General features: G+C 55.8%; 1 protein-coding gene across 1 annotated transcript in view; it reads left to right on the top strand.

Annotated features, from left to right (window-relative positions):
* LOC142484948 (glutamate receptor ionotropic, kainate 5) overlaps positions 1 to 19,178 on the top strand; it is a 100,982-nt gene that overhangs the window by 71,387 nt on the left and 10,417 nt on the right. Inside the window, exons 11-12 of the mRNA XM_075584202.1 lie at positions 1,255 to 1,368; positions 9,243 to 9,352. Coding sequence (XP_075440317.1) covers positions 1,255 to 1,368; positions 9,243 to 9,352 — 224 coding nt within the window. The remainder of the gene's footprint in view (positions 1 to 1,254; positions 1,369 to 9,242; positions 9,353 to 19,178) is intronic.

Here is a 19,178-nt window from a genome sequence, read left to right on the forward strand (position 1 = left end):
GTCACATTTCCGTGCGCTGTGTCACATTTCCCTGCTTTGTGTCACATTTCCCTGCATTGTGTCACATTTAAGTGCGCTGTGTCACATTTCCCTGCATTGTGTCACATTTCCGTGCGCTGTGTCACATTTCCCTGCATTGTGTCACATTTCCGTGCGCTGTGTCACATTTCCCTGCTTTGTGTCACATTTCCCTGCATTGTGTCACATTTCCGTGCTTTGTGTCACATTTCCCTGCATTGTGTCACATTTCCCTGCATTGTGTCACATTTCCCTGCATTGTGTCACATTTCCGTGCGCTGTGTCACATTTCCCTGCATTGTGTCACATTTCCCTGCATTGTGTCACATTTCCCTGCATTGTGTCACATTTCCGTGCGCTGTGTCACATTTCCCTGCATTGTGTCACATTTCCCTGCATTGTGTCACATTTCCGTGCGCTGTGTCACATTTCCCTGCTTTGTGTCACATTTCCCTGCATTGTGTCACATTTCCCTGCATTGTGTCACATTTCCGTGCGCTGTGTCACATTTCCCTGCATTGTATCACATTTCCCTGCATTGTGTCACATTTCCCTGCATTGTGTCACATTTCCCTGCATTGTGTCACATTTCCCTGCATTGTGTCACATTTCCCTGCATTGTGTCACATTTCCCTGCATTGTGTCACATTTCCCTGCATTGTGTCACATTTCCCTGCATTGTGTCACATTTCCGTGCTTTGTATCACATTTCCCTGCATTGTGTCACATTTCCCTGCATTGTGTCACATTTCCCTGCATTGTATCACATTTCCCTGCATTGTGTCACATTTCCCTGCATTGTGTCACATTTCCCTGCATTGTGTCACATTTCCGTGCGCTGTGTCACATTTCCCTGCATTGTATCACATTTCCGTGCGTTGTATCACATTTCCCTGCATTGTGTCACATTTCCGTGCTTTGTATCACATTTCCCTGCATTGTGTCACATTTCCCTGCATTGTGTCACATTTCCCTGCATTGTGTCACATTTCCGTGCGCTGTGTCATCTCTTCGGCATAGATATCTATCTACTCAAGGGGTTAATTATTTCAGTTTATTCTTATTATGAATTCCTCCTGTTTAACGCTGTTTTTCCTACTATAGAGCACCATACAGCATTTTTCTCTCTCTGTTTGCGCAGTGGAGCGTGGATACTCATTCCCTGATCCCACATATCGCTGACAGTGACAGTAGCGCAGGTGGGGCAGTGTAACGGTGTCCTCTTCTCTCCTGCAGAAGGCAGACCTCGCGGTCGCCGCTTTCACGATCACAGCCGAGCGGGAGAAAGTGATCGACTTCTCCAAGCCCTTCATGACCCTGGGGATCAGCATTTTGTACCGCGTGCACATGGTATGTCCCGCCCCCCGTATCCGCGTGCACATGGTATGTCCCGCCCCCCGTATCCGCGTGCACATGGTATGTCCCGCCCCCCGTATCCGCGTGCACATGGTATGTCCCGCCCCCCGTATCCGCGTGCACATGGTATGTCCCGCCCCCCGTATCCGCGTGCACATGGTATGTCCCGACCCCCGTATCCACGTGCACATGGTATGTCCCGCCCCCCGTATCCACGTGCACATGGTATGTCCCGCCCCCCGTATCCGCGTGCACATGGTATGTCCCGCCCCCCGTATCCGCGTGCACATGGTATGTCCCGCCCCCCGTATCCGCGTGCACATGGTATGTCCCGCCCCCCGTATCCGCGTGCACATGGTATCTCCCGCCCCCCATATCCACGTGCACATGGTATGTCCCGCCCCCCGTATCCACCTGCACATGGTATGTCCCGCCCCCTGTATCCGCGTGCACATGGTATGTCCCGCCCCCCGTATCCGTGTGCACATGGTATGTCCCGCCCCCCGTATCCGCGTGCACATGGTATGTCCCGCCCCCCGTATCCGCGTGCACATGGTATGTCCCGCCCCCCATATCCGCGTGCACATGGTATGTCCCGCCCCCCGTATCCGCGTGCTCATGGTATGTCCCGCCCACGTATCCGCGTGCACATGGTATGTCCCGTCCCCCTGTATCCGCGTGCACATGGTATGTCCCGCCCCCTGTATCCGCGTGCACATGGTATGTCCCGCCCCCCCGTATCCGCGTGCACATGTTATGTCCCGCCCCCCGTATACGCGTGCACATGGTATGTCCCGCACCCTGTATCCGCGTGCACATGGTATGTCCCGCCCCCGTATCCGCGTGCACATGGTATATCCCGCCCTGTATCCGTGTGCACATGGTATATCCCGTCCCGTAGTTGTGTGCACATGGTATATCCCGCCCCGTATCCGTGTGCACATGGTATGTGCCGCCCCCTATATCAACGTGCACATGGTATGTCCCCCCCCCCATATTCACGTGCACATGGTATGTCCCCCCCCATATTCACGTGCACATGGTATGTCCCGCCCCCTGTATCCGTGTGCACATCGTATGTCCCGCCCCCGGTATCCGCGTGCACATTGTATGTCCCGCCCCCTATATCCGCGTGCACATTGTATGTCCCGCCCCCTATATCCGCGTGCACATGGTATGTCCTGCCCCCTGTATCCGCGTGCACATGTTATGTCCCGCCCCCTGTATCCGCGTGCACATGGTATGTCCCGCCCCCTGTATCCGCGTGCACATTGTATGTCCCGCCCCCTATATCCGCGTGCACATGGTAAGTCCAGCCTCCTGTATCCGCGTTCAAATGGTATGTCCCGCCCCCTGTATCCGCGTGCACATAGTATGTCCCGCCCCTATATCTGCGTGCACATGGTACATACCGCCCCCTGTATCCGCGTGCACATGGTATATCCCGCCCCCTGTATCCGCGTGCACATGGTAAGTCCCGCCCCCGGTATCCGCGTGCACATTGTATGTCCCGCCCCTATATCCGCGTGCACATGGTATGTCCCGCCCCCTGTATCCGCGTGCACATGGTATGTCCCGTCCCCTATATCCGCGTGCACATGGTATGTCCTGCCCCCTGTATCCGCGTGCACATGGTGTCCCCCGCCCACTGTATCCGCTTGCACATGGTATGTCCCGCCCCCTGTATCCGCGTGCACATGGTATGTCCCGTCTCCTGTATCCGCGTGCACATGGTATGTCCCGCCTCCTGTATCCGCGTGCAAATGGTATGTCCCGCCCCCTGTATCCGCATGCACATAGTATGTCCCGCCCCCTCTGTCCTGTGTGCATACGCACCCCTCTCTCCTGTGTGTATACGCACCCCTCTCTCCTGTATGTATACGCCCCCCTCTCCTGTGTATACCCCCCACTCACGCTGCGCCCTCTCTCCTGTATGTATACGCCCTCCTCTCCTGTATGTATACGCCCCCTCTCTCCTGTATATATACGCCCCCTCTCTCCTGTATGTATACGCCCCCTCTCTCCTTTATGTATACGCCCCACTCACGCTTTGCCCTCTCCTGTATATATATGCCCCTCTCTCCTGTATGTATACGCCTCTCTCCTGTATGTATACGACCCCCCTTACGCTGCACCCTATCTCCTGTATGTATATGACCCTCTCCTGTATGTATACCCCCCTTTCTCCTGTATGTATACGCCCCTCTCTCCTGTATGTATAGGCCCCCCTCTCCTGTATATGTATGCTGAGCCCTCTCTCCTGTATGTATACACCCTCTCTCCTGTATATATATGCTGCGCCCTCTCTCCTGTATGTATACACCATTCTCTCCTGTATATATATATGCTGCGCCCTCTCTCCTGTATATATACACCCCTCTCTTTTGTATATATATATGCTGCGCCCTCTCTCCTGTATGTATAGGCCCCCCTCTCCTTTATATATATGCTGCGCCCTCCTGTATGTATATGCCCCTCTCTCCTGTATGTATACGCCCCCCTCACATTGCACCCTCTCTCCTGTATGTATACGCCCCCCTCTCATGCTGCGCCATCTCTCCTGTATGTATACGCTGCACCCTCTCTCCTATATGTATATGCCCCTCTCTCCTATATGTTTAGCACATTTTCCCCCACCCCCGGGGAGATTTGATGGCTACGGTGTATGTGGCACTTTACCTGCGGCTCGCAGGAGGCCTGGGCCTCCGCTGCTGGGAGCCTGGGGTGTGCACGATCCGTTGGGTGCCAGCGCCTCCACCTGTACGGGATCCTTCTATGTGGAATAACCCCGTTACAGGACCCCATGCAATAATAAACACACCGGTATGAGTAACAGTTTTACTGCATGCATAGAGTAACAACGGTAACAGTCCCACCAACTAGGCCACGCACGGACGTGCCCTCACACTGTCCTCCAACACAAGGTCCACTCTAAATGGGATATTCCCCAAAGTACTGGGCACCCAACCACCCCAGTGTCCACAAGTAGCAACCCACCCAAGTGTGTGAGACAGCGCTGCCCACAAATAACGTGTGTACAGTTGGTGCACTTGTTGGTACCTGCCGGGTATTCCAGAATCTGCATTTATCGAAGGACAGCTTCAGCCCTTCCTGACCCAGCCGATCTAGCACCTTCAGCAGGTGTTCCTCATGCTCCTCCAGAGTTTTACCGAAGACGATGACGTCCAGGTAGACCAAGTATTCCCGTGGATTCATGTCGCGGATGTTTTTTTTCCATCAGACGCTGGAATGTTGCTGGAGCTCCACAAATGTCTTCTCTTCGTCTTCTGCACTCATCGGTACCTGGTAGAACCCAGATCTCAGGTCCAGTACACTGAACCATTGGCTCCCCACCAGCACGTTCAGAAGTTCTTCAATCCTCAGGAGAGTACAGTATATTGGTCAGGTACGATGCGATTATTCAGTGTTCGATAATCGACACACAGGCGGGCCGACCCATTCTTTTTCCTCACCACCACGATGGGTGACGCGTATAGGCTACAGGACTCTGTCATGATCCCCTACATCTCCTGTAGAACGTCTCTCACGTCCTCCACATCTCGGGGAGTGATGTGACGGGACTGTTCCCGGAAGGGAGTGGTATCACTTAGCCGGATGGTGTGTTGGGCGTTTCGGCTGTAGCCTACATCCATCTCGCTAGTGGAGAATACTTCTCTTTGTGCTTCTAAGTTGGCCGTCAGCTGCTCCCTCCACTCGGCGGACAGGGTCAGGTCCTTGAAGTCAAAGGCCAGCCCCGCTGGCGTATCTTGTACCACGGCGGTGGTCGCTTGCGCGGCCATCGTCTCGACGGGAGTAACGGGAGATATTAGCCCCAATTTTTGACAGTGATCGAAGGACATAGGGTACGGGGAGATGTTCTGGACGAACACCTTGATTCTTCCTGGCAGTTTGGAGGTCCATTCCCGCACTTCGGGCACCAGCTTGTAGCCTCTGTGGGCGTCCCCCTCAGGCGTGCTCTCTAGAGAGAAGAGATGATCAGCCTGGCCTCGGCCCGGGTAGCAGCACACGGCGGCCATGCGCTTCACTCCCCGTGGTGGAATCTCGGTTACCCCCGCGCCGAGGTTGTAGATGATCCCATGCCCATCTTGTGCCGACACCTTACAGCACTCCTCCCGTTGTACGGGGTGGATCTGTAGGGCAGACCGGTAGTTCGCCGGCATCTTGCACGTAGGCTCTGATCACCGCCCGCACTATGTCGGTGTTGGTTCTCAATATGATCGGGGAACTTGGGCATTCCCGAGGCTCAGGGCTTACTCGCGCCTCCACATCCATGTTGTGGGACTTGCCAGTGTTCAACTGGGGCATTTCCAGCCGAACCTGCACTACGCCGTCAATGGGGTAGTCCTCATTGCTGAGGCCCCACAGCTTCATCTTGTCGGCCGACTGCAAGGGCAGATGTTTATCATAGAACGGCCGGTACACAATGGTTACCTGGGACCCAGTGTCCAGCAAAGCCGATGCGTATATGCCGTCTACGAGGACACGGACGATGGCAGCCGGTCCTAAGCGACGGTAAGCATCCGATAATGAGGATCGGTCAGGTTTTGGCGCGAGTGCGCCCTCTGAGGGCAGGGAAGTTGTTTCTGTGGTCTGAACGTTGCAAATCAAGGGGATGGAACGTTCTAGTGGGAGTTGTTTCTCTTTCCGGGCAGTCCCACGAAAAGTGACCCTTCTGGCCACAGCTGAAGCAGATGGTGCCACTTGGGTCCATGCAGGCCCTGTAGGTGGGGGATTCTCTCCCGGACGCCATGGTTTTGGGTGTAGGCAACTTGGGAGGAGGATCCTTCTCAGTACTATACATGTCTTTGGCCTTCGGAGATGACGCTCCCTTGGATTCACCCTTGAGGGGCTCTTTGTCCTTCTTTGAAGCATGTAGGCGCGTATACGACTCGTGTCCTTTTACTATCCCTAGTCCTCGAAGGTAGGGGGGGGCGGTCATTGCAGTAGAGAGCACCTAATCATGATCACTATGTGATGGGTGGGGATGGCCCCTCTGAGGAATTGTTTGCGACGGTCCTCATCCACCATGGATGCGGGGATCATGTTGTGAGTCCGTTGCTTCCAGAGGACCAGCTGGATCCGCTGAATGTAGAGGGACAGGTCTTCCCGTCCTTTTGTCTGAGGCCGTAATATTTGGATCACAGTACGCTTTCATCTTCATCTTTTCCGTAGATCCACGATCCTGTGGGCCGAGATGTCGGCGTCCTGACCACGTTGCATACTATTCATGGTGGATGCTGGAGGTAGGAGGCTCTGCATTATCCGCTGCCGTTCCACAGCCTCGGAGCAGGGCCATTCAACAAGCACCTTGAGAATGTGTTCCCTCCAGGAATCAATCCCTTCTTCACCCACAGGGTGGGTGTCATCCCGGAGAAGGCCTTGAGCTTCCTATAATTTTGCGTTTGCGAAGACATGGTCAGAGCCTCCACTAATCCCGGTAATGTCACTCCTATTACTGAGCCACCACTTGATTAGCGACTGTCATTTCCGGGGCTAGGGGCCAGCATGGAGCTTCTCGCTTGTTGGCGGGGGGGGGGGGCAGGGTGACTGTGGGGGACTCCCGGCCCAGCTGATGGCTCCTTGCGGGGCGCTTGGGGTGAAGGTTACCCGGGGTAGCAGTACGTCTGGCCTCGCTGGAGTAATGGTTGCCATATTTATGGTCCTCCAGTCCCCGGGGATGTAGGAGGAGGTGGAGGCCGCGCTCAGCTGGGGGACCCTTGTGGAGGGCCTAGGAGGGGAGGTAGCCTTGGGGGATGCTTGCCCAGGGTATATGAGTGGGCACCCTGCGGGCAGAGTCTCTGGCAGATATATAACCTGTGGGGCATCTTCTGGGCATATCTCTTGCCCGGTGGCCAATACCACAGCGCTCCCCTAGTAAACTGTGTCATATTTCCTACTAATGATCCTGAAGTCACTCAAACCAGGAGATCTTTTCACTCATTGAGGAGATATGGCGGCTACGGTGTATGTGGCACTTTACCTGCGGCTCGCAGGAGGCCTGGGCCTCCGCTGCTGGGAGCCTGGGGTGTGCACGATCCGTTGGGTACCAGTGCCTCCACCTGTACGGGATCCTAATATGTGGAATAACCCCGTTACAGGGCCCCATGCAATAATAAACACACCGGTATGAGTAACAGTTTTACTGCATGCATAGAATAACAGCGGTAACAGTCCCACCAACTAGGCCACGCACGGACATACACTCACACTGTCCTCCAACACAAGGTCCACCCTGAATGGGATATTCCCCAAAGTACTGGGCACCCAACCACCCCAGTGTCCACAAGTAGCAACCCACCCAAGTGTGTGAGACAGCGCTGCCCACAAATAACGTGTGTACAGTTGGTGCACTTGTTGGTACCTGCCGGGTACTCCAGCACCCGGTAACTCCACAACAGAAGGATATGATCCACTGATCCAGCGCCCGGTAACTCCACAACAGAACGAAAGGATCCACTGATCCAGCGACGGTTGTTGTCAACGACGACGTCCGCCTCCACGTGAGGTGACCTCCCCTGTGGATAGTATAACCGTTGAATATAGTCTCTCAATATGGTGGTCTGGTCCCAGACCACCGGAGCACCAGTTCGCCGTCACGTTCTGGCTGTGTCCCTCTCTCTAGTACTACAGGGCAGTGTCCCTAACTGATGGGCCGGTCCCTGCAGCAACCACAAGCTGAGGTGAGTCGGGGCCTAGCTAGGGCCGAAGGGGGTCTCTGGCCTAGTGTAGGGGTAACAGACGCCCTGCACCTACACACCCTACCCCTTCCGCGTCCCAGCTCTGACTGGCGTGCTCCCAGCGCGCAAAATGTATCCATCTGGGGCAGGGGGATCCTCACAGCCCTATTGGCTTATCTGTGGCACCCGATCCCCTGTGCATTATGGGGTTTGCAGTCCCCGTGGAGCCCTCACTAGGTAATGGCCGCCTCGCGCGCGTACACTGCGCATGTGTGGCATCTCGTGCATGTGCGACCTCATCCAAGATGGCGACGCCCTGCAAAGGGAACCTCCGGCAATCGAGTCGCCTGCCGCAACCACACCACAGTCTCCCCCAACCTCCCTAACAGGCGCAGCTGCAGCCAGAGGTAGGGGCAGACGGGGGACCAGGGGGGACCCGGGCTATATATGTATACGCCCCCCTCATACTGATCCCTCTCTCCTGTATGTATACACCCCTCCTGTATGTATTCGCCCCCCTCTCCTGTGTGTATACGCCCCCTCTTCTGTTTGTATATGCCTCCCTCTCCTGTATGTATATGCCCCCTCTCTCCTGTATGTATACGCCCCCTCTCCTGTGTGTATACGCCCCCTCTCCTGTTTGTATATGCCTCCCTCTCCTGTATGTATACGCCCCCTCTCTCCTGTGTGTATACGCCCCCTCTCCTGTTTGTATATGCCTCCCTCTCCTGTATGTATACGCCCCCTCTCTCCTGTATGTATACTCCCCCTCTCCTGTATGTATACGCCCCCTCTCCTGTATGTATACGCCCCCTCACGTTTCACCCTCTCTCCTCAGCGCAGGGAATATGTACCACGTAACTCCTCGTGTTAGGCCGCGATTGTAGTTGCGCGCGCATGAAACATGCAGGAGGCGATCGAGAGGCAACATGGAGGCGTGGCAATGACGTCACGTGATCGGTTTGCCCTCATTGGTTGAATAGCTCATGTGACGCGAAAAAAACTAAATTGTATCGTATTTTCAAAAATGGCGGCCGCACGCGGTATGTCCTGCCTCATAGAGATACGCATTTTGTTCGGGCGCGTGCGGCCACTATAATCGCAGCCTTAGCGGGATGGTAATGTGTGTGAGCCGCTGTATAACCCCGCTTGTGTATACTCTCCCCGCAGGGTCAGAAGCCGGGGTACTTCTCCTTCCTGGACCCTTTCTCGCCGGCGGTCTGGCTGTTCATGTTATTGGCGTATTTGGCAGTTAGCTGTGTGCTCTTCCTGGCCGCCAGGTAATGACCCCCCCGTAAACTCAGCCGTGCACCCCGAAATATACCGAGCCGTGCGCCCCCCCCCCCGTAACCTCAGCCGTGCACCCCGAAATATACAGAGCTGGGCGCCCCCCAAATTTACCGAGCCGTGTGCCCGCCAAATATACCGAGCTGTGCTCCCCAAAATATACAGAGCCGTGCGCCCCCCAAATATACCGAGCCGGTCACCCCCCCAAATATACCGAGCCGTGCCCCCCAAATATACCGAGCCGGTCACCCCCCCAAATATACCGAGCCAGTCACCCCCCAAATCTCCGAGCCGTGCACCCCCTAAATATACCGAGCCGTGCACCCCCCCATGTATACCAAGCCATGCGCCCCCCAAATATACCGAGCCGTGCGCCCCCCGAATATACCGAGCCGTGCGCCCCCCAAATATACCGAGCCGTATGCCCCCCAAATATACCGAGCCGTGCGCCCCCCAAATATACTGAGCCGTGCACCCCCCCAAATATACCGAGCTGTGCGCCCCCAAATATACCGAGCCAGTCACCCCCCCAAATATACCGAGCCGTGCGCCCCCCAAATATACCGAGCCGTGCACCCCCCAAATATACCGAGCCGTGCACCCCCCAAATATACCGAGCCGTGCGCCCCCCAAATATACCGAGCCATGCGCCCCCCAAATATACCGAGCCGTGCGCCCCCCAAATATACCGAGCCGTGCGCCCCCCAAATATACCGAGCCGTGCACCCCCCAAATATACCGAGCCATGCGCCCCCCAAATATACCAAGCCGTGCACCCCCCAAATATACCGAGATGTGCACCCCCAAATATACCGAGCCGTGCACCCCCCAAATATACCGAGCCGTGCACCCCCCAAATATACCGAGCCGTGCACCCCCAAAATATACCGAGCCGTGCGCCCCCAAATATACCGAGCCGTGCACCCTCTCAAATATACCGAGCCATGCGCCCCCCAAATATACCGAGCCGTGCACCCCCCCAAATATATCGAGCCGTGCGCCCCCAAATATACCGAGCCGTGCGCCCCCAAATATACCGAGCCGTGCACCCCCCAAATATACCGAGCCATGCACCCTCCCAAATATACCGAGCCGTGCACCCCCCAAATATACCGAGCCGTGCGCCCCCAAATATACCGAGCTGTGCACCCCCAAATATACCGAGCTTGGCGTCCCCAAATATACCGAGCCGTGCGCCCCCCAAATATACCGAGCCATGCGCCCCCAAATATACCGAGCTGTGCGCCCCCAAATATACCGAGCCGGTCACCCCCCCAAATATACCGAGCCGTGCGCCCCCCAAATATACCGAGCCGTGCACCTCCCAAATATACCGAGCCGTGCACCCCCCAAATATACCGAGCCGTGCACCCTCCCAAATATACCGAGCCATGCGCCCCCCAAATATACCGAGCTGTGCACCCCCCAAATATACCGAGCCGTGCGCCCCCAAATATACCGAGCCGTGCGCCCCCAAATATACCGAGCCGTGCACCCCCAAATATACCGAGCCGTGCGCCCCCAAATATACCGAGCCGTGCGCCCCCCAAATATACCGAGCCGTGCGCCCGCCAAATATACCGAGCCGTGCGCCCCCCAAATATACCGAGCCATGCGCCCCCCAAATATACCGAGCCGTGCGCCCCCCAAATATACCGAGCAGTGCACCCCCCAAATATACTGAGCCGTGCACCCCCCAAATATACCGAGCCGTGCGCCCCCCAAATATACCGAGCCGTGCGCCCCCCAAATATACCGAGCCGTGCGCCCCCCCCCATGTATACCGAGCCGGTCACCCCCCCAAATATACCGAGCCGGTCACCCCCCCAAATATACCGAGCCGGTCACCCCCCCAAATATACCGAGCCGTGCACCCCTCAAATATACAGAGCCGTGCGCCCCCCAAATATACCAAGCCGTGCGCCCGCCAAATATACCGAGCTCTGCGCCCCCAAATATACCGAGCCGTGCGCCCCACAAATATACCGAGCCGTGCACCCCTCAAATATACCGAGCCGTGCGCCCCCAAATATACCGAGCCGTGCGCCCCCCAAATATACCGAGCCGTGCACCCCCCAAATATACCGAGCCGTGCACCCCCCAAATATACCGAGCCGTGCACACCCCAAATATACTGAGCCGTGCGCCCCCAAATATACCGAGCTGTGCGCCCCCAAATATACCGAGCCGTGCACCCCCAAATATACCGAGCCGTGCGCCCCCAAATATACCGAGCTGTGCGCCCCCCAAATATACCGAGCCGTGCGCCCCCCAAATATACCGAGCCGTGCGCCCCCCAAATATACCGAGCCCTGTGGCCACCGTTATAAGCTTTACGCACCCCAAATATACACAGTTTTAACCCTAAACATTGTGCTGTTTTCCACCCCTCAGCCCCCCAAAAAACATCAGCCATTGCTCACCCCAAAATATTTGGAATAAGTACAGGGACAGCATTGTCTGGCCAGGCCTGGGATAATTACAGGGACAGTATAACCTATATATCTATAATCTGTCTCTCTGTCTCCCCCAAGGCTGAACCCCTATGAATGGTATAACCAGCTCCCCTTCTCTCCCCCCGCCCACCCCCAAAAGACTGAGTCCCATTAATATATAACAAATAACTCAGGTGCCTGAAACAATACGCGATTATGACCCATGTGGGTTCTGACCATATATCGATGTCCAGTCTCGATGACCTTCAGATAAACCACACGACCCGGCTCACAACATGTGAAGAAAGGACACAAGAAATACCATAGTGTGTAACTGTTACACACTGCGGCAGAGACAATACTCACAGTAACAGCCTGACACACTAACACAACACCCAGGCAACACCCAATGCGACGCTGGAAAACGGTTTGTTAAAATAATAAAAAGACGTGTGAAGATCACGGGGAAAATGGACAAATGGCTGATCCTCCAACTGGAAAAACTGAAATCCTACTGACGACAAGCAGGATTTCCAAAAGCATTAGGGACAGTCTCTATCCAAAGTGGCGGCTGCAGGCGCCAGTAAGAGGTCCTCCACCGGGACTCTGACCAGAGGGTTGTGCGCATGTGCCAGTTACCTGGGGGCAGGGACCAAAGTGCTTCCCACGTTAGCTGGCACAAGATAATTGGGTGCAGATAATTGAGAACCAATGTCTGAGACCCAATGTTAGGGATAGAGCCAGAATCCTATATAACTGATTGTCAGCTCTATGCCCAGGGTCTTCGTTACTACACCTGAATGACACCTGATGCCGGATGAATTGCTAATCCGAATCCCGATTACTTCATTGACCCCTTCCCAAGTAAGAGTCCATATTCTGTGTGTTATTTGTACAATCCTGTGTGTTCACCTTATGTCTAAGGAATAAACTTTATTTACAGTGTCATATCGTGGTCGCATTCGATTGAACGCATTGATTTTTGGTGTTATATTATAACCCTGCACAAGCTCCCGTGACAGGCTAATACTTTGGTTATTTTCACCTCTGGGAATATATGCTCCCTCTCTCCACTCTAATAAAGAGAAGGCTGGTTTAAGGCCTTGGGAAGTTAGTGATTGATACAGTACCACCTCCTCCTCTGGCTCTCTCTCTGAGAGTATCTAGTAGTGATTGCTAGTGCTGATTGGCTCCTGCACGGGTTTATAGTATTCTTACTGTCGTTGGCTTTACGCTGTGTAATAAATTGTTGTTTGCTGTGTTGGGGTAATTTGGACTAGGGTTCGGGGTGTTTTGATTAGACGTGAGGCCTACTGGATCTATGAGTTAAAAACTTTGTCCCCTAATGGGCTCATCATCGATTTCGACCTAGGAGTCTTTTTAGAAAACTAGGGACTTCATATAGGTCCATCCATCTATACACCTTCTCCACTCTTTCTCTTTTCTAAACCTTTAGCTTTTTTAGCCTATTTGACCATTGTAGATTTAGCTTATATTTAAGAGTATATTTAAGGGCCTGCTAGAGAGAGTTGACTGATATACAGTGTATACAATAGAAGGTTCTGATTCCACTTGTCATGGTTATGCTGTATCATGTTCCAGGTGTAGCATATGACAAATGGAGAAATCTCAGCCCCGCATAACAGATTTGTGCATCATTCCTTTTGACCTTTTATAATGATCTTTTAATTATCTGCAGAGATATTCCGTTTGGGAGCTTGGTGACAGATTTTGTGTTATGTCTGTTTGTACAGTGTCTTTGATGGAACTTTCTATGGGATTATTTTATTACAGCTAGCATGGGGTCTTGGTATATGCTATATACATGCATTCTGTATGGTGTACTTAGAACGGCCTTGGGCCACTCATTGAATAATTGTTCATTGTTCATCCATGATTTATTGTACTGTATATATTGTTAACTGTTGGGCATTATGTGCATATGTTTTGTTATTTGTTTATTTATTGTATGCTTCATGGTCAGCCGTTAACTATATCTCGTTTTAATTGATAAGGCTTTAATTTACTCACAAGTTAATTTCTGTGGGTATACATTGGGAGACACGCTAATTCCAACCACGAACCCTTGAGGAAGTGACGTTTCACGAAACGCGTGGGGTTAGAGGTGAAGGTTGTCACCACAGCTGATCCTGGGACTTGCGATCATACGCAGCGGATTTGGAGCTGAGTTTGTGAGTTTAACAGCAGCAGTAACCACTTCCGCGTTGTGCGCGGGTGCGCGCATGCGCATGGCCGCCACGTACTGTGAGGAGAGTGCGGGAACATCAGACCTGCCGTACGGTCAGTGACGGCGTGAGTACTCTGGAGGGACACCTCCTACCACCTCTACGGACCACGAGGCTAACGCAGGAGGCATCTGATCCTCCACACGGGCGGCGCTGATAGAAGTGCCCCGTTGGGGGACCTCTTACTGGCGCCTGCAGCCAGCCACTTTGGATAGAGACTGTCCCTAATGCTTTGGAAATCCTGCTTGTCGTCAGTAGGATTTCAGTTTTTCCAGTTGGAGGATCAGCCATTTGTCCATTTTCCCCGTGATCTTCACACGTCTTTTTATTATTTTAACAAACCGTTTTCCAGCGTCGCATTGGGTGTGGCCTGGGTGTAGTGTTAGTGTGTCAGGCTGTTACTGTGAGTATTGTCTCTGCCCGCAGTGTGTAACAGTTACACACTATGGTATTTCTTGTGTTCTTTCTTCACATGTTGTGAGCCGGTTCGTGTGGTTTATCTGAAGATCATCGAGACTGGACATCGATATATGGTCGGAACCCACATGGGTCATAATCGCGTATTGTTTCAGGCACCGGAGTTATTTGTTATGTTATTGTACCTTTCTTGTACTAGTCAGTTTTTTCTCGCCAGCCAGGCTGAGCCCCTATGAATGGTATATCCCGCACCCCTCCTATCTCCCCCCCAGGCTGAGCCCCTATGAATGGTATAACCCGCATCCCTCCTCTCCCCCCCCCCCAGGCTGAGCCCCTATGAATGGTATAACCCGCACCCCTCCTCTCTCCCCCCCAGGCTGAGCCCCTATGAATGGTATAACCCGCATCCCTCCTCTCTCCCCCGCCCAGGCTGAGCCCCTATGAATGGTAAAACCCGCACCCCTCCTCTCCCCCCCCCCCCAGGCTGAGCCCCTATGAATGGTATAACCCGCATCCCTCCTCTCCCCCGCCCAGGCTGAGCCCCTATTAATGGTATATCCCGCACCCCTCCTCTCTCCCCCCCAGGCTGAGCCCCTATGAATGGTATAACCCGCACCCCTCCTCTCTCCCCCCCCCAGGCTGAGCCCCTATGAATGGTATAACCCGCACCCCTCCTCTCTCCCCCCCCCAGGCTGAGCCCCTATGAATGGTATAACCCGCACCCCTCCTCTCCCCCCCCCCAGGCTGAGCCCCTATGAATGGTATAACCCGCACCCCTCCTCTCTCCCTCCCAGGCTGAGCCCCTATGAATGGTATAACCCGCACCCCTCCTCTCTCCCTCCCAGGCTGAGCCCCTATGAATGGTATAACCCGCACCCCTCCTCTCTCCCCCCCAGGCTGAGCCCCTATGAATGGTATAACCCGCACCCCTCCTCTTCCCCCCCCCAGGCTGAGCCCCTATGAATGGTATAACCCGCACCCCTCCTATCTCCCGCCCAGGCTGAGCCCCTATGAATGGTATAACCCGCACCCCTCCTCTCTCCCCCCCAGGCTGAGCCCCTATGAATGGTATAACCCGCACCCCTCCTATCTCCCGCCCAGGTTGAGCCCCTATGAATGGTATAACCCGCACCCCTCCTCTCTCCCCCCCAGGCTGAGCCCCTATGAATGGTATAACCCGCACCCCTCCTCTCTCCTCCCCAGGCTGAGCCCCTATGAATGGTATAACCCGCACCCCTCCTCTCTCCCCCCCCAGGCTGAGCCCCTATGAATGGTATAACCCGCACCCCTCCTCTCTCCCCCCCAGGCTGAGCCCCTATGAATGGTATAACCCGCACCCCTCCTCTCCCCCCCCCAGGCTGAGCCCCTATGAATGGTATAACCCGCACCCCTCCTCTCTCCCCCCAGGCTGAGCCCCTATGAATGGTATAACCCGCACCCCTCCTCTCCCCCCCCCAGGCTGAGCCCCTATGAATGGTATAACCCGCACCCTCCTCTCTCCCCCCCAGGCTGAGCCCCTATGAATGGTATAACCCGCACCCCTCCTCTCTCCCCCCCAGGCTGAGCCCCTATGAATGGTATAACCCGCACCCCTCCTCTCTCCCCCCCAGGCTGAGCCCCTATGAATGGTATAACCCGCACCCCTCCTCTCCCCCCCCCAGGCTGAGCCCCTATGAATGGTATAACCCGCACCCCTCCTCTCCCCCCCCCAGGCTGAGCCCCTATGAATGGTATAACCCGCACCCCTCCTCTCTCCCCCCCAGGCTGAGCCCCTATGAACGGTATAACCCGCACCCCTCCTCTCCCCCCCCCAGGCTGAGCCCCTATGAATGGTATAACCCGCACCCCTCCTCTCTCCCCCCCCAGGCTGAGCCCCTATGAATGGTATAACCTGCACCCCTCCTCTCTCCCCCCCCCCAGGCTGAGCCCCTATGAATGGTATAACCCGCACCCCTCCTCTCTCCCCCCAGGCTGAGCCCCTATGAATGGTATAACCCGCACCCCTCCTCTCTCCACCCCAGGCTGAGCCCCTATGAATGGTATAACCCGCACCCCTCCTCTCTCCCCCCCCAGGCTGAGCCCCTATGAATGGTATAACCCTCACCCCTCCTCTCTCCCCCCAGGCTGAGCCCCTATGAATGGTATAACCCGCACCCCTCCTCTCTCCACCCCAGGCTGAGCCCCTATGAATGGTATAACCCGCACACCTCTTCTCTCCCCCCCAGGCTGAGCACCTATGAATGGTATGACCCGCACCCCTCCTCTATCCCCCCCCCAAGGCTGAGCCCCTATGAATGGTATAACCCGCACCCCTCCTCTCTTCTCCCCCAGGCTGAGCCCCTATGAATGGTATAACCCGCACCCCTCCTCTCTCCCCCCCAGGCTGAGCCCCTATGAATGGTATAACCCGCACCCCTCCTCTCTCCTCCCCAGGCTGAGCCCCTATGAATGGTATAACCCGCACCCCTCCTCTCTCCCCCCAGGCTGAGCCCCTATGAATGATATAACCTGCACCCCTCCTCTCTCCCCCACCAGGCTGAGCCCCTATGAATGGTATAACCCGCACCCCTCCTCTCTCCCCCCAGGCTGAGCCCCTATGAATGGTATAACCCGCACCTCTCCTCTCTCCCCCCCAGGCTGAGCCCCTATGAATGGTATAACCCGCACCCCTCCTCTCTCCCACCCAGGCTGAGCCCCTATGAATGGTATAACCCGCACCCCTCCTATCTCCCCCCCAGGCTGAGCCCCTATGAATGGTATAACCCGCACCCCTCCTCTCTCCCCCCCAGGCTGAGCCCCTATGAATGGTATAACCCGCACCCCTCCTCTCTCCCCCCCAGGCTGAGCCCCTATGAATGGTATAACCCGCACCCCTCCTCTCTCCCCCCCAGGCTGAGCCCCTATGAATGGTATAACCCGCACCCCTCCTCTCTCCCCCCCAGGCTGAGCCCCTATGAATGGTATAACCCGCACCCTTCCTCTCTCCCCCCCCCAGGCTGAGCCCCTATGAATGGTATAACCCGCACCCCCTCCTCTCTCCCTCCCCAGGCTGAGCCCCTATGAATGGTATAACCCGCACCCCTCCTCTCTCCCCCCCCAGGCTGAGCCCCTATGAATGGTATAACCCACACCCCTCCTCTCTCCCTCCCCAGGCTGAGCCCCTATGAATGGTATAACCCGCACTCCTCCTCTCTCCCCCCCCAGGCTGAGCCCCTATGAACGGTATAACCCACACCCCTCCTCTCTCCCCCCCCAGGCTGAGCTCCTATGAATGGTATAACCCGCACCCCTCCTCTCTCCCCCCCCCAGGCTGAGCCCCTATGAATGGTATAACCCGCACCCCTCCTCTCTCCTCCCCAGGCTGAGCCCCTATGAATGGTATAACCCGCACCCCTCCTCTTCCCCCCCCCAGGCTGAGCCCCTATGAATGGTACAACCCGTACCCCTCCTCTCTCCCCCCCAGGCTGAGCCCCTATGAATTGTATAACCCGCACCCCTCCTCCCCCCCCCCCCAGGCTGAGCCCCTATGAATGGTATAACCCGTACCCCTCCTCTCTCCCCCCCAGGCTGAGCCCCTATGAATGGTATAACCCGCACCCCTCCTCTCTCCTCCCCAGGCTGAGCCCCTATGAATGGTATAACCCGTACCCCTCCTCTCTCCCCCCCAGGCTGAGCCCCTATGAATTGTATAACCCGCACCCCTCCTCTCTCCCCCCCCCCAGGCTGAGCCCCTATGAATGGTATAACCCGTACCCCTCCTCTCTCCCCCCCAGGCTGAGCCCCTATGAATGGTATAACCCGCACCCCTCCTCTCTCCTCCCCAGGCTGAGCCCCTATGAATGGTATAACCCGCACCCCTCCTCTCTCCCCCCCAGGCTGAGCCCCTATGAATGGTATAACCCGCACCCCTCCTCTCTCCCCCCCAGGCTGAGCCCCTATGAATGGTATATCCCGCACCCCTCCTCTCTCCCCCCCAGGCTGAGCCCCTATGAATGGTATAACCCGCACCCCTCCTCTTCCCCTCCCCCTCAGGCTGAGTCCCTATGAATGGTATAACCCGCACCCCTCCTCTCTCCCCCCCCAGGCTGAGCCCCTATGAATGGTATAACCCGCACCCCTCCTCTCTCCCCCCCAGGCTGAGCCCCTATGAATGGTATAACCCGCACCCCTTTTCTCTCCCCCCCAGGCTGAGCCCCTATGAATGGTATAACCCGCACCCCTCCTCTCTCCCCCCCAGGCTGAGCCCCTATGAATGGTATAATCCGCACCCCTCCTCCCCCCCCCCCCAGGCTGAGCCCCTATGAATGGTATAACCCGCACCCCTCCTCTCTCCCCCCAGGCTGAGCCCCTATGAATGGTATAACCCGCACCCCTCCTCTCTCCCCCCAGGCTGAGCCCCTATGAATGGTATAACCCGCACCCCTCCTCTCTCCCCCCAGGCTGAGCCCCTATGAATGGTATAACCCGCACCCCTCCTCTCTCCCCCCCCAGGCTGAGCCCCTATGAATGGTATAACCCGCACCCCTCCTCTCTCCCCCCCAGGCTGAGCCCCTATGAATGGTATAACCCGCACCCCTCCTCTCTCCCCCCCAGGCTGAGCCCCTATGAATGGTATAACCCGCACCCCTCCTCTTCCCCCCCCCAGGCTGAGCCCCTATGAATGGTATAACCCGCACCCCTCCTCTCTCCCCCCCAGGCTGAGCCCCTATGAATGGTATAAC

This window comes from Ascaphus truei, unplaced genomic scaffold (assembly GCF_040206685.1).
Source record: "Ascaphus truei isolate aAscTru1 unplaced genomic scaffold, aAscTru1.hap1 HAP1_SCAFFOLD_477, whole genome shotgun sequence".
NCBI lineage: Eukaryota > Metazoa > Chordata > Amphibia > Anura > Ascaphidae > Ascaphus > Ascaphus truei.